This window comes from Aulonocara stuartgranti, assembly GCF_965226115.1.
Source record: "Aulonocara stuartgranti genome assembly, chromosome: 18".
Classification (NCBI taxonomy): Eukaryota; Metazoa; Chordata; class Actinopteri; order Cichliformes; family Cichlidae; genus Aulonocara; species Aulonocara stuartgranti.
In genome coordinates this window covers 5978930-5997652 of record NC_138954.1, presented here as the reverse complement: position 1 = coordinate 5997652, position 18723 = coordinate 5978930, and the positions used below count along the sequence as shown (strand labels likewise).

The following is an 18723-nucleotide window of genomic DNA, read 5'->3' as shown; positions in this document are numbered from 1 at the left end:
CAGGGAGCGTGTCTGACAGGCAGCCTTGAAGGTCAGCTTCCCCAACGCACATCGATTTGACATGGAGATGCCCTGAAATCTCCCGGCTGCTGGCTCCAGGTGTAGCGGGTTGCAGTGATTCAGATTCCACCACTAGAGTTCTCCCTGTGGCTCCGCTCGGCTCCGTCTGCCCCGTGTTTACCTCTCAGCCAAGCTGGACACAGACCTTCACCAACAGACCCCAGTAGCTCGAAAATTACTGATGTAAGCTGACTCGAGTCCAATCCTCAACGGATTTTCTGCAGCGCTTTGTGCTTGTGACACGGAGGCGGAGGTGAGTTTTATTTTATTTTATTTTTTTGAATCCTGGAGAAAATGGCTCAGGCTCTGTGTGACAACACTGCGGCTAGCTAGCCAGCAACTACATGCGCTAACGCCGTTAGCTTAGCCGTGGCTTCTTTTCCTGTCCCCATGATGGAGGACTGTGAACATGGCGCCCTTCAAAATAAACGAGTAGGTAACTAGTTAGCCTAGTTTGTAGCGACCAAACACTGTGTGCTCCCACTCCCAGTCTGTTGCCGTGATTGTGAATCTCACCAGTGTTTCCTGTAAAGCTGGCATGTTTTAGCTGCCCATCAGCTAACGCTAGCTGCGTAACAGTTTACTAGCTTTGCTGATTAAATCTACTCATAACGATCGCATGGCCGACAATCACCTATTATTGTTATGTACTTTTCTGGTATTTAGGTTATCTCGCATTTAGTCTACAATGTAATCGAGCTGGTTTGAGTTCACTGGGGGGAAAGCTGACTTTTTTTTGTCCTGACAAGCTTTGAGTTGGACATTAGCCAGCCTGCTAGTGGCTAAAGTGAGCTCCTTCAATTGCAGTGCCCGTGGCCTGCCGCGGCTGTCTTTGTTGCTGACGGTACAAGTTATGACAAGTGTGTTCTTTAAATTAAATATTATATGTGCGGTTATGGTAATCACTGCGTTGTAATGCATTAGTTTTAGCTAGCGGGGATCCTCCGCTAGCTTTTATTATGACCCGCTTGCTGTTAGCGGGCTAACGGTAAATGGCAGAGAGTCGTGCTAAAATGTTTAGACAGCGTTGCCCTCTTTAAACCTAGAGCCCGTCAAGTGGATTTAATCGGCGTTTTAACCAGTGGGTATGATTGTCTTCTTGGCGTAACGTCCGGTGGGGCTGTCAGTTTTCTAGTGAGGGAACAGCAGCGTGGTGTGTCGTCTTTGTTTACCGCGAGAGCCACGAAGCCCACTCAGCCTGGGCTGGCTGTCTGCTAATTGGGCTCCTGGGTCGCACACCTTGCTTAATTGATGTGTGAGCACGCCGGCGTGCAGAGCCGCCCGTCCTGTCATCACGCGGCGTGATCTCAGGAGAGGCACAGGCTGAACGGAGGAAACGAGGGCATCATTGCACAGGTGGCACCCGTTCACAGCGACTGCGCTTGACACAGAATAGGGTAGCTCACATTACTCAGTGTCACCTCATTTTGTTTTGCCTTCAGCTATGGTGTGATGCCGGGTTACGTTTCCCTGTATTTGAATGTGAACATCAGAATATTTGTGCACTTTCTGTGTTTCACTATCAGAATCCACATAAAACATAAACAGTTTTTTCTCGTCAACAGTGCAAAAAATTGCCAGTTTTAAAATCGAGTGTTACACAAATTAAGGTGTAAAATCCAGATTATTTTTTTATTTTAACCATTTTCCAACACTGCCTTGTTTTATTTTGTGTGTGTGTGTTTAAGCCACATTTTGTGCCAGAGAAAAAAGAACAAAGAAACTGTTTTTAAATCCCTTTATTACACTATTTGCAAAATTGACTGGCAACAGATGAGCTCTGGCCACGGATATCAGTAAATATCACAGGCTAAGGTTATTTATTTTAAATTGCATTTTTGTTTTGTTTTTAATATAAAATAAAGTTGTAGAAACACTTGCCAGTAGCATTTTGTGGACTCCAGATGTGTCTATAGTAGGTGCTTCATGTGATCTGGTTTTGCAATATTAAAACATCAACTCTGTATTTTTAAGAAGCCACACTCAGAGCAGTAACATCAACTCTCACGCCTAATGACTCTGACTGACTATGACCGATATATGCAGTGTTGCATTGTCACAGACAGCGTTTTTGCATTGTTTGTGCTGATTTGAACCGAATCTGCATTTATTTTTAGGTGGTTTGTTTGTTTGTTTTGCTCCCAACAACAAATATGCGGCTCGTTCTTACGTGCTTTCGACATAAACCACGGTCCATTCTCTCATGAGAAAGGGGTGAGAATTAACATCGCCTGTCGACATCTGTCTCAGCCTCTTCTACCACAAGTGCACGAAAGCCGAGCTTCTTCGTTCATGTTAAAATTCTTTCAGTAGTATTATGGTTAGCTTTTGGCTGCGGTTTATGAAAGTGACATCTTAAGTTTCACGGATGGCTAAGAGGAGCACCGCATAAAATTGGATTTGAATTTTTTAAGATATTTAGGGTAGGCCAGGCCTGTGCACCATTTTAAGGAGTCAACCTAACCAGTTTGAGTTTATTTAGTTTCAGGAGAAATTAATTGCATTAAAAACTGAAGTAACTAGTGACTGCATGTGGTTTTAAAACAAACCACACTGGCATATATCTCTTGTCTTCATAAGCATAAGCAATTAGCTTAAGATCATAATATTTCATCTTGTTGTTATAGTTTTTCATACTGTAAAATAAAGTCAGGGTTTAATTAAAGTAACTGTAGGGTGTATTTACATTTTTAGGTAGATTTCTGCTTGTGTAAGCATTTTTAAAAATGTTGTAAAAAAAATAGCTGCCATGTTTCAGCTTTCATTTCATTTTTTTAAACATTGGTACAAGCTTTTTCCTCTTAAACATTGAGATGAGATGGAAGGAGGAACAATGTTTTCTTCTAAGTAACACGTCTGTCCTGATGGTCCAGTTTATGCTGATGAAAATCAGAGGTTTGGATATGCATCAGACACTTGTTACTGTTACTTGAAGCATTTCCTTTCACAGTTTTTAGTGACGTCTTTAATGTGAAGGACGTATGTGGTCCGAATACTTGGGTAAAACTATTTGTGAGGTATGAGGTGATGACTCAAGTACCATACATCACCTGTGTAATGTCTTGAAGGAGAGTCGTGCAGGATTCTGCACAATCTTTGGTTTTAGTTATCTGTCATCGCCCCTGGTGACTATCAGGTGATCTGAAACTATGCAACCATTTGTAAAGAAAACATTGTGTCTCTATCAGGCAAAATGTAAACTTGTGTTTTGCTGCTTTTGTGATGATTTACTAGTTTTAATGTCAGCAAGGCCTAAATAAAAAATGTCACCAGAGGAAACATTTGTTAGAGGCAAAAAAAATAAACTTCAAATAAATGTATTATAGATTTACACCTGTGTGTAATTTGTCCATGAATGACACAAAGTTGTGTGTATTCATTACGTTCACCTTTTGCTCATAGTTGGAGAAGATTTACAATAACTGTCCAAACCGTAATGAATGCAAGTTAATTTGTTTAATAGCTTACCCGACCAGTCTACCAGGTAAGAAAAATATTCTGAAATGTATGTGCTCTCATCCAGTGATGTGAGTGTTGTCTTATGAGGTAAATCCGATTGTTCAGTCTGACGTCACCAGCCGTGTCTGGACCTAAACTCCGCTGCAGGTCCATATATCAAACGATCACTATGGCATTACTGAGAGTTGAAAAACTGTCTAGTCTTTCATCTTTAATAAAATGATCAGCGTTCTGCTCTACCAGGTGTAACAATTGAGTTTAACATCCAGGCATCCATGAAAACGGAATTTATGACATTTAACGGAGTTAGAAGTTAGCAGGGAGTTAGCTCGCTAGTTTCTATCTAAATACAATATAGCATGTCCTGACTGCGGGGTTTTGGAAACAAATTAAAACGTACAGCTCTGTTATCACTTCCAGCATAAATGAAGACAGAAAACTAAACAGCAGTGACGTTTGTAGGGTTACTGAAGTTGGGCTAGCTGGTATATAATGATGTGCTACGTGACCGCTAGCGACACAGCTATGTTAGCATAATATAAACAAGCTAACTTTTTTTCCACTCGATAAAAGTTAACGTGAGTGTTCTCGGTGGTCAGGAACAAATGTAATCGCATGGCAGGGTGCTGTAAAAGGACCAAACTTCAGCCAGGAGAACAACTGAGATAATCCATCCACAATACGAGGTTAGTCATTCATGTACTGCTGCATGGGCTGGGCTGTAGTTACATCCTAAGGTTTTAAAAACTGAGCTTAAATAAATGATTAGTGGTAATAAAAGCCGAGGGAGGTCAACAGTGATCACTGACTGTTTTAGGAGCTTTTTGAGATTAAATAGAAGAAAATACATAACATTAAACATGTTAACAACACAAAAGCCATATTAAACACAGACTACTTTAGGCCCGGAAGTAGGATTCGTCACGTCATCACTTAACAATCGGATTGAGACAACTGTTTATATTAGTTTCTGTATTATTTCTGCTGTCTAATCACTGGCAGCATGTCTCATGTATTAATGGAGTTACCACAGGTGTTACAGTCACAAACAACACAGCCACTGGAATTATGTAACTTGTAATAATCCTAAACCTGTCAAGGTTTTCTAAGACTGGGTGATTAATCATATTTAAAATTTTCAGTTACAGTTTTTGGCTTGAAAGCTTGGATTTATCCCCCCCGCCCCCAATATATTTGTTTCTGACTGAGGTTATATTAAAATTTAATAAAGTCCCCTTGAAAAAGATTTATTTTTCTAGACCAATAAATGCTTGATGTTGATGAAATGATTGAACAATCATGTTAAATAATCAGCAGTTCATTTCTGTTATACTCATGATTGTGATTTTTGCCATGTTGGAGCAGTCTGCGTGCCTATTTGTATTTTGTTTACCGGTAAGTTTCTGTTCATTTATTAAACAAAAGCAAAATAACTGCTGATCAATATTTTTTTTGTCTTTGTTTCTTACAGTTGTCATGAATAAGGAAATCATGTCACGTGTGGTGAAGAAGAGGCAGGCGGACCCAAAGGTCGTCCAGTATGTCTGGGAGGCCATCGAGGTCATACGCAACCAGAAACAAATCGCAAACATGGACAGGATCTCAAAGTAAGTCCACTGCAGATAACACGGATGTAGTAATGTTATTTATGAACATAAATGGCTGTGTCAGCTCCCCAGTCAGTGTTTTAGGTCATTAAAGGCAGAGTGCGAAGACATTTTATCCCCTTAGGTCATCACTGTGCTAACATGTCATCGCTCAAACTACCTTCATGTTGATATGGTGAGATGTTTGAATCATTTGTTTGGTTTGGTTCTTTGATGTTCCAGGGTGACCGATATTTGAAGCTCTTAGAAAAACTCTTCCTACTTAATCTTTAATCTTAATCTCTCTAGATTAAGATGTCTAGAATCTAAAAAGCTTTCAAATTTCTTTCTGTATTTTTATTTTTGTAGGGCTGAAACTGCGTCTCATCATTGTCAGTAATTTGTTTGCTTGGTCCTTTATTCCAAGTGGTAGAAAACGGTGAACATGTTATCAAGAACTTTTTTTTTTCCACTACAAAATAATATCCAGCAGAAAAGCATCAAAATGCTAAACACAAGTGTTCCGATTTGTTTGATTGTTGTTTGTGGCCAAATAATTATCATCAACATAACAGATGCTTTTGTGCAGTTGTCGTTAATGTTGCCTTTGGCTTGTTATCGTATTCAAATGAGCACCATTTATCCTTGTGGGATGCCCTTGAGGGATTGTTCTTCATGTTTGTTTTTGAATTCATTTTAAATGTACCCAAAATGAAATGCGTCATATCTGTAATCACTTTGTTCTACAGCTACAAGCCGTAATTACGTGTTTTCGTTTAATCAGTTTCTAGATGTAAACAGTGAAAACTACCTAGACCAAGATGATGATCTGAAAACAATTATTTTTAAACCGTCACATTCAAGAGCCTGCTTGGTGAACGACTGCGTCATTCAGGGATAGGTGGACTAATCAGTTATTATTGTAATAGATTCAGGTCTAGTTTGATGTCTTTTAGGACTGTGCAGCGTTTAGTTTTTAATCACTATAGTTTTTGTTTTTTTTCATGTGTTACATAAAAGATTTCTACTCTAAAGCTATGTCGTGTTTCTGCTTATTACGCTCTGAGTCAGGCAGCTCTGTCTGCAGAGCGAGACTGACCCCTGCTTCAACAATGAGTAATGAATCAAAGTTTACTTTAACTATATCTTACATATATCCTCTAACTTCAGTAATGCATGTGTGGCAGCAGTTTCCAAAGTTTGATTTGTGGAAATAATACAATAAATATAAAAGCTGATGATTTCTGACTGGCTTTGCCGTTTTAACGTGTTGATCCCAGTCTTAACTGATTTACTAAAAACAAGTTGTATATTAAGACTAATTAACTGAGGCTGGTAGACAAACACCTTCCATGTTTTGTGACAAAGCAGTTTTGAGAGCAGAGTCTAGTGCATTTGTGTCTGAGTAGTTTTCTTGCTGGAAAGGGCTCTCACTTAGGTCAAAAAGCAGTGAAAATGTTCTTAATGCGGTGTGCGCTTGATTTGATGTGCGTATTTTACGATGATTAAAATCTGTTGCTTGTGTCTGTATCCTCAGTTGTGCACGGCTTTAGTTTCGGTGTTGGTTTCAGGGTTGGACGGGTGTAGCAGGCGCCTATCTGAGTGGGGCGCGTCTGCTACAACCTACTTTAGTCGAGTCACTGAGCATCCCTTTATACAACCATATCTCCAAAAAAATTGCACTAGTGTAAAACTCAAACAGTAAAACTGAGCAGTTTAACTGAAGAGGTGAAACATTGTTTATGAATGTGAACAGTTGATCAGTTGATCATGTTTTTCACATCTCAAAAACATTTTTAATATCACTGAAATGTTGCTGTGTCCAGGAGTGCTAGGTGTAATGTGATCCAGAGTACTGCATTACTGTAAGCACCTTATGTGCTTCAGGAGACTTACTGTACTAAATTCAGTCATCAGTCACAATTACACCATTACTTGCATTACAAACGTTCTTCAATTATCTGCATTCTGAGTAAACAGGAAAAAAATTCAAACATGTCTTCTTCCTGTGCACTTGGCTGTAATCAGCTGGAGTGCAGATTTAGACATTGTTTTTATTTTCATTTCATAAAAAGTTTAAACTGCGCCAAGGACAGAAAACAGATTTTGGACTTTTTGTAGGCATCTGCGCAGACCGCATGCTAACACAAAGGTAGCGAAGAACCCAAGCTGGTGATGTAGTTGAGTTCATGCTGACCCGAGCCCAGCAGCCAGAGCCTGATCTTCAGTAGGTAGCAAGAGCTGTCAGGCTTGTTTCATGTTTCTGTAGTTCAAAGTGTGGCCATCACTTCAAAGTCTCTTTGGGTTGGTTTTCAGATTTGGTCTGCATTGTTGGGTTTGTGTTCATACAAGACACTTAAAAAAAGATTATATCTATCCTTGTTGAGATAGAGAATTGAGTCAGCGTTATAGTGTTAAGGGGTAATTATGTGACAGTGTCACAGAGTAATGAGTAATGGAAAGAATTACTTTCTCAGGTGAGTAAATAAGTAATATAGGGCATTACTTTTTGTTGTTTTTGTTTTAAGTAACAAGTAATGTGTAATACATTACTTTCTTTGAATAGCAATCCCAACACTGACTCTTTCCAATGGATGAAATGGCACAGAGACTGTGTTGTTTACAGAGTGTGGCTAGTATCATAAACTGTACGGGCGCCACTGTCGGCCTTCAAGGTTAATATTCACACACCTGTGGAGAAAGTGCTTATGCACTGTTTAGGCAGTGTTGGGAAGGTTACTTTTAAAATGTATTCCAATACAGAATACATACCCCAAAATGTGTTTTGTAACGTATTCCGTTACGTTACTCAATAAGAGTAATGTATTCTGAAATATAATATATCTTAATATATTATCTTGCTTTTTACAACTACACGAATGTACTATTGCCGTGTGATTTATTACTATTACTGAAGGGTTATTATTGTATTTACATGCTTCCAGCTCTCGTTTTTGTTCGATGACAACTTGTACTTTTCCACCCTCCTTTTTCTCCCTCCTCGCGCTCAGACACATAACGTGTATGGCAGTCCATTCTCCCTGCAGCACAGACTACACTGCCCATGAGGCTACATGCTTTAGGGCGATGCCTGTAGCATTCTGCCTGTTAGCTTAGCACAACAACAAAAAGCCACTCTCTCACCCAGGAAACACACAGTCGCAGAGAGAGAGCGTCACCCTGTAACCATGGCAACCGCAACGCTGCCACCTGGAACAACAGAACATGTCAAACAAAACCCAAACAGTCCTGACCCGCCACAATATGAAACAGGAAAATAACTCTGTAACGGAATACAGTTACTCATATTTTGTATTTTAACCTCCTAGGACCTGCCGTCCACATATGTGGACATCACATTATGGGTTATTTAGACCAAAATACTAAATTTTGCTCAACAATGGCCTGATATCCACTTACGAGGACATTATTCTGCTACTGTTCTATCGAAATTTTAAACAAATATCCTCATATGTGGCTCTCATTTTTCTTAGAAACAAAAATCAGGTTAAAAAAAAAAATCTGGTAATTCTTTGTTTTTACATTCATCGGGTCCCAATATGCCCAGATATCAAAGAGAAATTAAAAATGCATGCCATGCTGATCCACACAGGTATGCACACAGGTGTACACACGGGTGTTCACAGACACAGACTACAGCTTTCTTGGCTGCTGCCTCAAAGCACATTGTGCGCTGTCTATCTTGCGTGCTGCACAATATCGTTAATTATTTAGCATCTACTGATATCTACTGCTAGCTAGTTTATTGTGATGGTGCTGTTTTTTTGTTTTTTTTTTATTATTATGTTGCTCTTTGTTGTTTGCTTTCTCTTCTGTTTTTTTTCTCCATACAGGTGACCCAGGTGTTTTGTTTTTGTTTGTTTGTTTGTTTTTCTTTTTTTTTTCTTTTTTTTTTTTTCTTTCTCCCCCCTTCTCACCGTCTCTTCTCCCCTTTGGTTTTCTTTCTCTCCCTCTCTTTCTTTCATTCTTTCTCCCTGTCCTATCCCCCAGTCATGTCTGTCCCGTTTGTAGCAACTGAAAATAAAATAAATTCATAATTATAATAAAGGTCAATCAAATGGACCAATATGGCAAGGCCATGATGATCCACTTGGTAAAATAAATCTGCTTGGCATCTTTATTGGCCTTAAGACAACAATTCTGATGGCTAAAGATCCAAACGGGACACACAAAAAAAAAAAAAATGCATGCCATGGAAGAGTTTGGGTCTTAGGAGGTTAAATACGTATCGGCGCTACATGTATTCCGTTACTCCCCAACACTTTGTTTAGGTTGTATGTAGGGCTGCCACGATTAGTCGACTAGTCACGATTATGTCGACTATTAAAATCGTCGACGACTAATTTAATAGTCGACGCATCGTTTGAAGCTTTGTAAGATCCCAAAAGACGCAGGAATAAGTAGCAGGATTTAAGAGTGTAATAACGGACTGAAACAGAAGATGGCAGCACTGCATGTACAAGGATGCCAGCTGCCGTTAAACCCCGAAGAAGAAGAAGCTGTGTCCCAGAATTCATAGCGCAGCCCAGCGCAGTTGTCAACAATGGCGGCAGCTAGTTAGTTTTAACTTTACTCTTATTATTCTTTCTGGGTCACAAAATAAACGTTTAACATATTTTCAGGCGAGAATGTAGCTGTGTAAACCTCAAATATCTGCTCAGTTTATCAGGACACCACATATTTTCAAAAGCGCTCCGACGTTTTCGGAGACGTCTGTTACCCACTAGCTCGTTAGCTAGACGGGGGCAAGGCTAACTAGAGCCCGTGAGAACACCGGACTCCCGGCAAATCGTTTTCAAACCCACCGCCGTCTTTCGCTAGTCAGGTTAAACATATATATATATAAGTCACTTAGATAACTTAAAAATGTTATTGTTTGGCTTTCTTTAGTATTTTATTTGTTCCTGAGTAAATCGGTTTGGCTGAGATTAAAGTTATAGTTTTTGCACAGCTAAAACTGTCAAGCAGACAGCTGATTATCAGAAGTGTGAGACGCTGGAGAATATACTCCGGTGTCCTGTTATATTTTAGAAAGCAAGGAGTTTATTAAACTTCACCGAAACAATCTGCAAATTTCATTAAAAATTAATAAACTACCATCTTGTCTTTATTTTTAGTTAGCACAAACACTTCAAGCTGTAAGCTAATGATAGTTATATAAGACCAGATGCTGCTGGTGCAATAAGCTGTACGTCCAATGGATGATGATCTGATTAGTCGACTAATCGCAAAAATAATCGGTGACTAGTCGACTATCAAAATAATCGTTTGTGGCAGCCCTAGTTGTATGGCGTCGACTCTGACGAAGCGTAAATCGAGCGGGGTCATTTTGTAGATCAAAGCCGTGTAAAATCGTTCTGGTTCACGAGGCTGTCATGCATCTTATTTTTCCAGACGGGGAAGGATGCAGCTGCTGTCTGCCAGGACAGATGGGTCTCTGCACTAAAAATCTTAAAACCAATAGTAAACATCTGTTGAACATCAGTAAAACATGAACAATTAGTTTAAGTGGCTATTATTTCTGATAACTGTCTAGTACGGTCCTTTGTTGTGACAAGTTGGTTTCGTATAATTGACTAAAGTACGAGTCCCGGTTGATATTGCACACCCCTAGTCTGGCATTGCTGTTTCTATTTCACAGTTGAGTTTTTTTCCTCAAGCTGCGAAGGCAAAGCTTTGGGTGTTGTGTTGTGCCCTGTTTATACTGGAGGGCAAACCAGACATGGATCAATACCTTGATTGGCAGCTGTTAAGTTCTGACAGTCTCCAGCTGCTGCTCGCTCATTGCTGTTCTCGCCATGTGGTCAGCTCTCCCTCTAATTGCTTCGTTCCTGCTGTAGAAACCTTAAATCTGCAGCAGGTTGGGGTCACGACGTTTTAACCATCTTGGTTTTTATCTGCTGCGAGAATTCCACATTGTTCAGACTATGCAAATTGATGACAAATCACCCAAAGCAGACCTTGCTGATCAGTCATTCCTTTCAGTTGGCGGATGGAGCACAGACTCAATGAAACACTTGGCACATCTCTTTTCAGCAAGTTGGCGAACACCTTGGGACCTGGCGGCTTGCCAAATGAATACTGGCGGCGAGTGGGTGTTGTCATGGTAACGGCAAGCACTGGCATGCAACGGATAGCACCAGCTTTCCTGTACAACCTCCCCTCTCTTTACAGCCCCACTGCAGCTTAATTTCACCGTGTCGGCTTTGTGGCTATAAAGGTGATGGGTGATGTAGAAGGAGAACAAAGTTGGTGAGGCAGAGGCTAATCTTTAACCAGCCTATCAGGCAGCTTAGAATCAGTTAGTTACATGTTAACCAACCTAACTGCTAACTTTAAATACCCAAAATATGGGTTACAGTTAAATTTATAAAAATTTTGTTTTTATTCTGTTGATCTAACAAAATAACTATCTGTTAAAATAAAGGGAAAAAACATTAAAAGATGCATTCCTTTGAATTCTTTGCTTTTGGTGTCTTTAATTGCTGTAAAACCTTTATATAAAATCCATGTCAGTTTGTTTGCCAACTTAACCAAACAAGGGTGCGTACGTACACTGGAATGGGCTGGTAATTAAATCCAGGTGTGACTAGTCACAAGAGCTGGAATGATTTGTGGAGGAGATCTCTTAATCTGCAACTATGTTGTTAATCTGGCAACCGTTTTGTGCTTTATGCCAAAGCACCAAGCATTAGATGGTTCCATCTTTTTAATTGTGAATGTTTGCTGGCTGATTTGTTTCAATGTTGCCTCATTTGTGTGACAAATGAGTCAAAAAAACTGTTTAAAAACTGTTATCTGACATTTTAATTGACAAAATGACTGAAGTCAAAAAGGATTAAAGGAGCTGAATAAAGCTTTTACTTTCCATATTGTACTATAGTAAAAATTGGACTAGTTGCACTTGTGCATTGCTTAGAGTAGGACAGATATTAAGCTGGAAAAAAAATTGTCATCCTGCAACATCATACATTTGATGCAATTTGAGATTAAAACTCGGTGAACTTAACAGGAAAAAAGTTGATTATTTTTAAGTGCTGCGGTTCGGAGGACGATGGTGTAGAGAGAGAAAGATAGAAATAGAAATGTCATGTAGTCAGTAGAGCTTCCGCTATCCTGGTCAGAGGACCCTTGTACATTGATTTCAGATCCTTTGGTAATACTCTCTGACTTGTATTCACTATCTATCCCCACCCCTGGGCCTATGCCAGCCGAACAACTCTTTCTGGAGGAAATCCTGTGGTCTGTCTGTTGGCTGACTGCCCCAGTAGACGATACATGACCTTGCTCGGAGAATTGTCCTACCAATCAGCGAGCAGCTGCAGGAATCGGCTTTGTAAATGTACGCTCGTGAGAGGGGAAGCTGATGGAAAAAGTCCTCCTCTGCTTGCAATTTTAAATACCACACGTATCCCTAATCTGTTTTCCGAAGATTGTAAATTAATTTATGTAGCTCTGGGGTTTTGTTGGAAAATTACAAAACAGTGAGACGGCTAATTTAAACATGGTGGGGAAAATGCAGCCTCTCCAACGGATGTGTACACGAATTAGAGCTGGTTTAAGGGATGAGAAAGGTGTTGGTCTTTGTCCCATCCAGCAGTATTAATCCAAGTATGTTTCTGCTGTGTTTTCCGCCTGCCTCGCGTTTTAAATGTTCATCTTTAGCCAGTATTAAAAAATGGCTGTCATTAGCACAGCTGCCTCTGATTTTCCTCAATTACATCTCCACTTCCGACTATGCAGGTACCTGAGCCGTGTGTTTGGCATGCATCCGAAGGAAACCGCCAGACAGTTGAGCCTGGCTGTGAAGGACGGCCTGGTGGTGGAGACCCTGACCGTTGGCTGCAAGGGCTCCAAGGCCGGCATCGAGCAAGAGGGATACTGGCTGCCTGGGGATGAGATGGTGAGCCCACTACAATTTATCAAGTTCACAAGCAGTTGTGAATTTAATGTCTGAGTTTGTGTTAATGGCCACAAATAGAAAGTAGTAGTTGGGTCTGCACAGCTGAGTGTTGATCTGACTGATAGCTGACACTTTTTAGCAGCCTGTAAGAGTTGGCAGATTGTATCGTTTCCTTACCGATCATTTTTAGTCCTGTGTTTTAGCTAGGGGAAAATCTCAATAATCCTATAAAACCTATTAAAGCCATTGTCTATAATGAAAATATTTGCTGGTTTTTAGTAATGAATTTACAGCATGCACACAGTACGTCTTTTACTATGTTCACAGATGATATACAGGCACGTTCTTAAGCAGTAAGTGCCAAACAGCAGAGGTAGCTGGGTAGGAAGGAGTGGTATTTCAGATTAATACAAGGCTTCAATAATTACCGCTCAGCGTGCATGTGCAGAAAATACTCCATCAGCTTCTGCTGTCGTTTGCCTTGAGAAGGAAGCCATCTGCTCTGCAGTTTTATTGATAGACTTCTTTTGAAATTTGCAATACTTGTTTTATTTCCCCAGTTAGTAGTGAGGCAGTATTCGCAGTGTAGTGATTCTTACAGTCAGTCTGTCACAGTATCTGTGCAGAGTGCACTATTTCAATTTATCACTGTCTGGGGAGAACCTTTGTGTATTTTTCCATCTGTATTTCAAAAGGCTGTGTTGTGCATTACTTTGCAAATGCAAGTGGGGGGTAAAGTATTTTGTGGCTGTTTTTAATCCTACTGTTTTTGTTTCTTTAGGGTACAAAAACTGGCTGTATCAATGTCACACTTTACCTGTTAAACAACATTAGCATCATCAGTCATGAGTGAGCTACAGTGAAACATAATGCAGGAAAAACACAAATCTGTGATTTGATTTGATAGGAAACTAAGTTTTCTACTCTTTCTAAAACAACTGTAACTTCCATGTGCTCATGTAACAGTTCACACTGACTTCAGATTTAATAGAACAGGTTTATTTGTTATGATTGCAGACCAGAGAAGAGTCATGGAAACATAGAAAGCTTGATAGATCTGGCTCTTTATATGTTGTGGGTCATCACAGAATACTTTTGTGAGTGGAGAAAGGCATGGGTCTCTAAGGGACATGACACTGAGGCTCCAGTGGAGCCCAGGTTATTTTAGCAGGACTTTTAAACACTACTCTCTGAATCACTTGCAATCACAGGATCCAAAAGCCGAGGGAAGCAAGGTAAGGGCTGCATCGTTATTTTCAAATCCAGGGTTTGTTCTCATTTGCTCCCCTCATTTTCCCCTCCTCTCAACTAACATCATTCTGTGAGAAATCAGTTCTGCCACATGCAGTGCAGTCGGGGATTTGAGTGAATCTTTTTAAGCAGGCTGCAGAAAAGCTAAACAGCGTACAGTATGGTCTGGTTGGTGCAAAAGTTAGAAGCCGTTTAAAATGAGATTGAAAGCAAGAGATCGAGTCTTTGTGCAGTGCTTTTGACTGAGTCCACTTGCTGCACCGTAAATGAATTTATGCATCCGGTTTCCATTTGAAAATCATTCTGCTTGCTGGCCTAGAGTTAGCAGTAATCGCACTGCCAGACATTACATGCTGTCATTCAGTTATGCTGTGAAAAGCTTCATGAAAGTCCGTTGCAGCGCTGTGTCTGCGTGGCCAAATTTCTTGCGGAAGTGATCAGTGATCTTTATGAAATATGTGCTTGCTACTTATCTACAGGTGTGTTGTTGCTTGATTTTGATAACACAAAGTCTCCTGATGTTTTAAAAAAAAAAAAAAAACCCAGCCAAACATACTCAAATATCAAGTTATGGCTTGAAAAGCAATTGGTGTTTGCTTAAACTCAATCACATTCTCATGTGAGATGACAAGCAATGCTAGCATAGCCGCAGGTTGGTAGCAAGCATTTGTGAGTTTGTAGTATTTTGGTCTTGGTAGTTGTAGTTCTTCTAAGAACAGTGTGCTCTGCTGTGGTCTTAACTTCTGTCTGGCATGCTTATTTTCTTTTTTTTCTTTTTTCCTTCATTTTCAATTGATGAAACAGTGGAGGTGGGGGTGGGAGGGGAGCTGGGTGATTATGGTTTGTGTGGTTGTGCTCTTTAGTTTCCTCCGTGCCTGCTGCTAATAACATGGCCGACTGGTTCTTTCAGGTTAGTAATCACTCAGCGGACAGACCAGAGTTTGAATGTGAGCAGCACTCTGAAGCAGGGCCTAGATGGAGGCCAGTTCTCCCACCGCAGGTGCTTGGATTCAGTCCAGCTGGCGTGAGCTGTGTCCTCTGGTTGACCTCAAGATTTATTTGGACCTCTAACAGATAACCATGGCATTTGCACAACAACATAACTTTCAAAAATAGCACAAATAGGTTCTTTAAAAAAATTAAAGTTCAGTTTTAAAAGCATTCCCTCAAGCCAGGCTGGATTAAATCCAGGTTCACCTGATCTTACAGGATCAATTTCATTAAACGTCCCCTAAATGCTTGTTGATTATTGAAAGTTTGGTTATTAAACTGACTTAAATCTACTCATTTGATGCATGGTAATGAACATGATGTGATGTATTGATGCACTTTGACAGTAGTTACACACAGTAAAAGAGTCTACATGCACATTATTTCATTGCAGCTACTAACCCATTATTTTGACATCGTTCAGCGAGTTTCGCTGCTCAAACACTGTTTTCATTCTTTAGATCCTCCCGAGCGAATTTCATTTGTTTTTGAAACTTTATTGAAAGCTTGACAGGCCTCTGAGTGGATATGCTCTTTGATCAGTTTCTTTACTGTGCATAAACACTGTAACTAACATCACTGAGTGCAGGGTTTGCCGTGGTGCTTAAGGGTGGGCCATCTCACATACAATTAATACACACAGGAAATGAAACACTTGACACCAAAAGAGAGGCTATTTAATGTGTCAAGATAAAATTTTTTACCATCAAATATTTTAGCAAACAACTTGAACAATAGAATAACTTTATAGAAGGATAAGATTTAATATTTGATGTGTCATTGCTATTAAATATGTTGATTTGTGAGATTTTAATTACTTAGGCGGGCAAGTAGCCATTGTTGCAATGTTGCCTCCCTAGCAAGGTTTAAAACGTCTGCACGCTATGAACATAGGCTCCAAACTGCTCTGATAGTTGGAAAAACTCAAACTTAGTGCTTCTCTCTGAGAATAAACATTTTACTTGGGCCTGTGGAGAGAGACAGGATCAGAAATGCTAACAGAAAGGACTTTGTTCGTCATAGCGACACAGACATTTTTCATTCACAGATATTCTTATTGAGCTTGACTGAGTTTGATGCGGGCTAGCTTAACATGGTAACTTATGTAACAAAAGCCACTGCTTAGCTAACCAGCATTAGCAGCCTTTGATCCTCTGAGCCACTGAAATGGAGATAAATTATCTCAGTCAGCTCATTATTCTGTTAGTTGCTTTAACTGGGGCAACCAAAAAACCATCAGCAGTGCAAACCCTTGTCAGGGTTTTCTACCCAACTAAGTAGTCACGACTACTTATTCAGTTGTCACTATCATCAGGCAGCAGTACAAACCATAGCTACTTGACATTGCAGTAATGGTGGTACTGCTCAAAGGCAAACAAAAATGCCCACTGATGGTGCTGTAGTGATGGATCTGTGTTTGTAGGCTGGGAGTGAAGCCTTACAATGGAGATGAATCCTGGAGTTGTTTTTTGTGGGTCACAATAAGGCATGCTAGCCCTGCTGCTCGACCTTGCCCGGCTCTGTGGAGTGTCCCAGCTTGACACTGACAGTACAGAGCTGTTAACCAGAGTAAAGCTAAAGGCAGCCAACTCTCACTGCCTCGGTTCTTCCTCTATCGCTCTCAAAGCCCTCGCCTTGGCAGCTTATAGTCTGGGCACATTTCTCCCTCCAAAAAGCAAAGAAGCGCTTCACGGTTAAGAGAAGTCTGTGATTGGAACTCATAAAAGGCTTTTTTTGGGGGGAGTTGAACTTTAGCTAAGCACAGTTTTATAGTCGTATCTCTATCTTAGTGTTGGTGTTGCCGAGTCTGTATTCAAACGTTATTGTAATAATATCTGTTGTGCTTGGGCCCAAATCTGTCCGCACTTGTGTTAAAAGTCACTTTGCTGAAACCACAGACGTCGTGTCCTTGGCTCACAGAGCTCTGGCTTTTTGAAGTCAGGCACTTGTCTTTCATCAGACAGTCCAACAATAGTGAAGTGGCTCTTGACACTCAGCAGAACACGAGCACCATCTCTCTGTTTTTCAAGTGTTTGTGTGGGTGAAGAGACTATTACGCTTTAGAAGTCCTTTGACGAATCGGTGCATGGATTTTTAGAGTGTGTTTACATCTACGCGGACTTAAATTTTGAACCCTCCTTCAGTTCTGTTCAGCTGGGAATCTTTGAGGTTGTACTTCGTGTGAGCTCATTTTGTTCCCAGATAAACTTTGGACGAAAATATGTGGTCTGACCACGATCACTGCTACAGTGGTGAGATCCTGTATGTGCCTGAAATGGCAATGTAGATGTGCAGGTTTGAATCTGCGCATTACCACTGTGGGTTTAAAGCGACGCAAGCGAGATGGGATAGACGGACTCTCAGCTTTAATTCAAGGGGTTCATTGAAAATTATGCCCCCCCCCCCAACCCCCCAAAAAAAATTATCTTAAATTTTTGTTCTTTAAAGAATTTTTCAATTAATGATTTAATTTATTTTCAGCTCTGTTAAACACGCCATCAATTTGTTCATAGATTTATTATTTTTTTTAATGAATAAAATTATAAAAACAGCAATTACATTTTGTAATTTGTAATTAATTTGTGCAATCAGCTATTAAATTATTCCAATCTTTTAAAAAAAAAACGGATGCAAGTAAAACCTGAGGATCACTTTCTGACTTTCTTTCCTCGTCTCCTTTGAGTTTATACGTCCTCAGTTCCTTATTTCATTCGAGTTCGAGGCAATACAACATCTCGATTTGGAGCCTTATTTTAAACATCGATTAATAATGATGTGTGGCATAACAACATTAGGGCTCCTTTGTTTGTTTGTTTTTTTTGCTAGTTGATAAACATTCTTATTTACAGTTACAGATGGAGAACAGTATTTAATTGCTTAAACAAACAGTTGATCATAACTAGAACAGCTTATTCATAAAGTCTTCTTCCAACACTAATATATTTGTTTTAAACTTCACCAGTAAAAAGAGTTCTGCAAAGGATTGAGCTGTTCATCCTCAGTTGTAACTCCTGATGTCCTTTTGCTTCCCTGGCTCCTACAGATGAGTTTTAGGGATTAGGATATACTTTGATGCAGTGAGATGCATTTGAAGGTCCAAAAGAGATGCTTAAAAAAAATAGAAATGCGAAAAACCTGCAGGACAAATGAGTCCTGCAGGTGTTTTTATGGCTAGTTTCATCCCCTATATGAAGCAGCGGGTTACACTCCTGCACTTTCGATTTTTGTTACCGTCTTTTGTTTAAAGACTTGTCAGGATTGTTTAGGAAAATGCATTCTTAAAAAGATTTTCTTCAGTATTGAGCAAGCAGAAGGCAAACAGACCTCATCAGAAACTCTTTACTACTTTGTCATTGCTGCAGCTATTAGCCAGTGTGCTTCACCCCCATCAAAACCTAAACTATAGCAGCACATGGAGAAGAAATCAAGAGAAATAGAAGTGCTGTTTTTGGG

At 40.0% G+C, this 18723-nt stretch overlaps 1 protein-coding gene across 3 annotated transcripts in view; it reads left to right on the top strand.

Annotated features, from left to right (window-relative positions):
* The first annotated feature begins 52 nt into the window (after positions 1–52).
* zmynd11 (zinc finger, MYND-type containing 11) overlaps positions 53–18723 on the top strand; it is a 33275-nt gene continuing 14604 nt past the window's right edge. Inside the window, exons 1-5 of one of the 3 annotated variants that reach the window (XM_082514642.1) lie at positions 53–313; positions 4991–5126; positions 12870–13029; positions 14241–14264; positions 15191–15280. In XM_082514642.1, coding sequence (XP_082370768.1) covers positions 4996–5126; positions 12870–13029; positions 14241–14264; positions 15191–15280 — 405 coding nt within the window. In that variant the 5' untranslated portion in view covers positions 53–313; positions 4991–4995. The remainder of the gene's footprint in view (positions 314–4990; positions 5127–12869; positions 13030–14240; positions 14265–15190; positions 15281–18723) is intronic. The other 2 variants (XM_082514643.1, XM_082514644.1) reach the window with 2 other exon arrangements.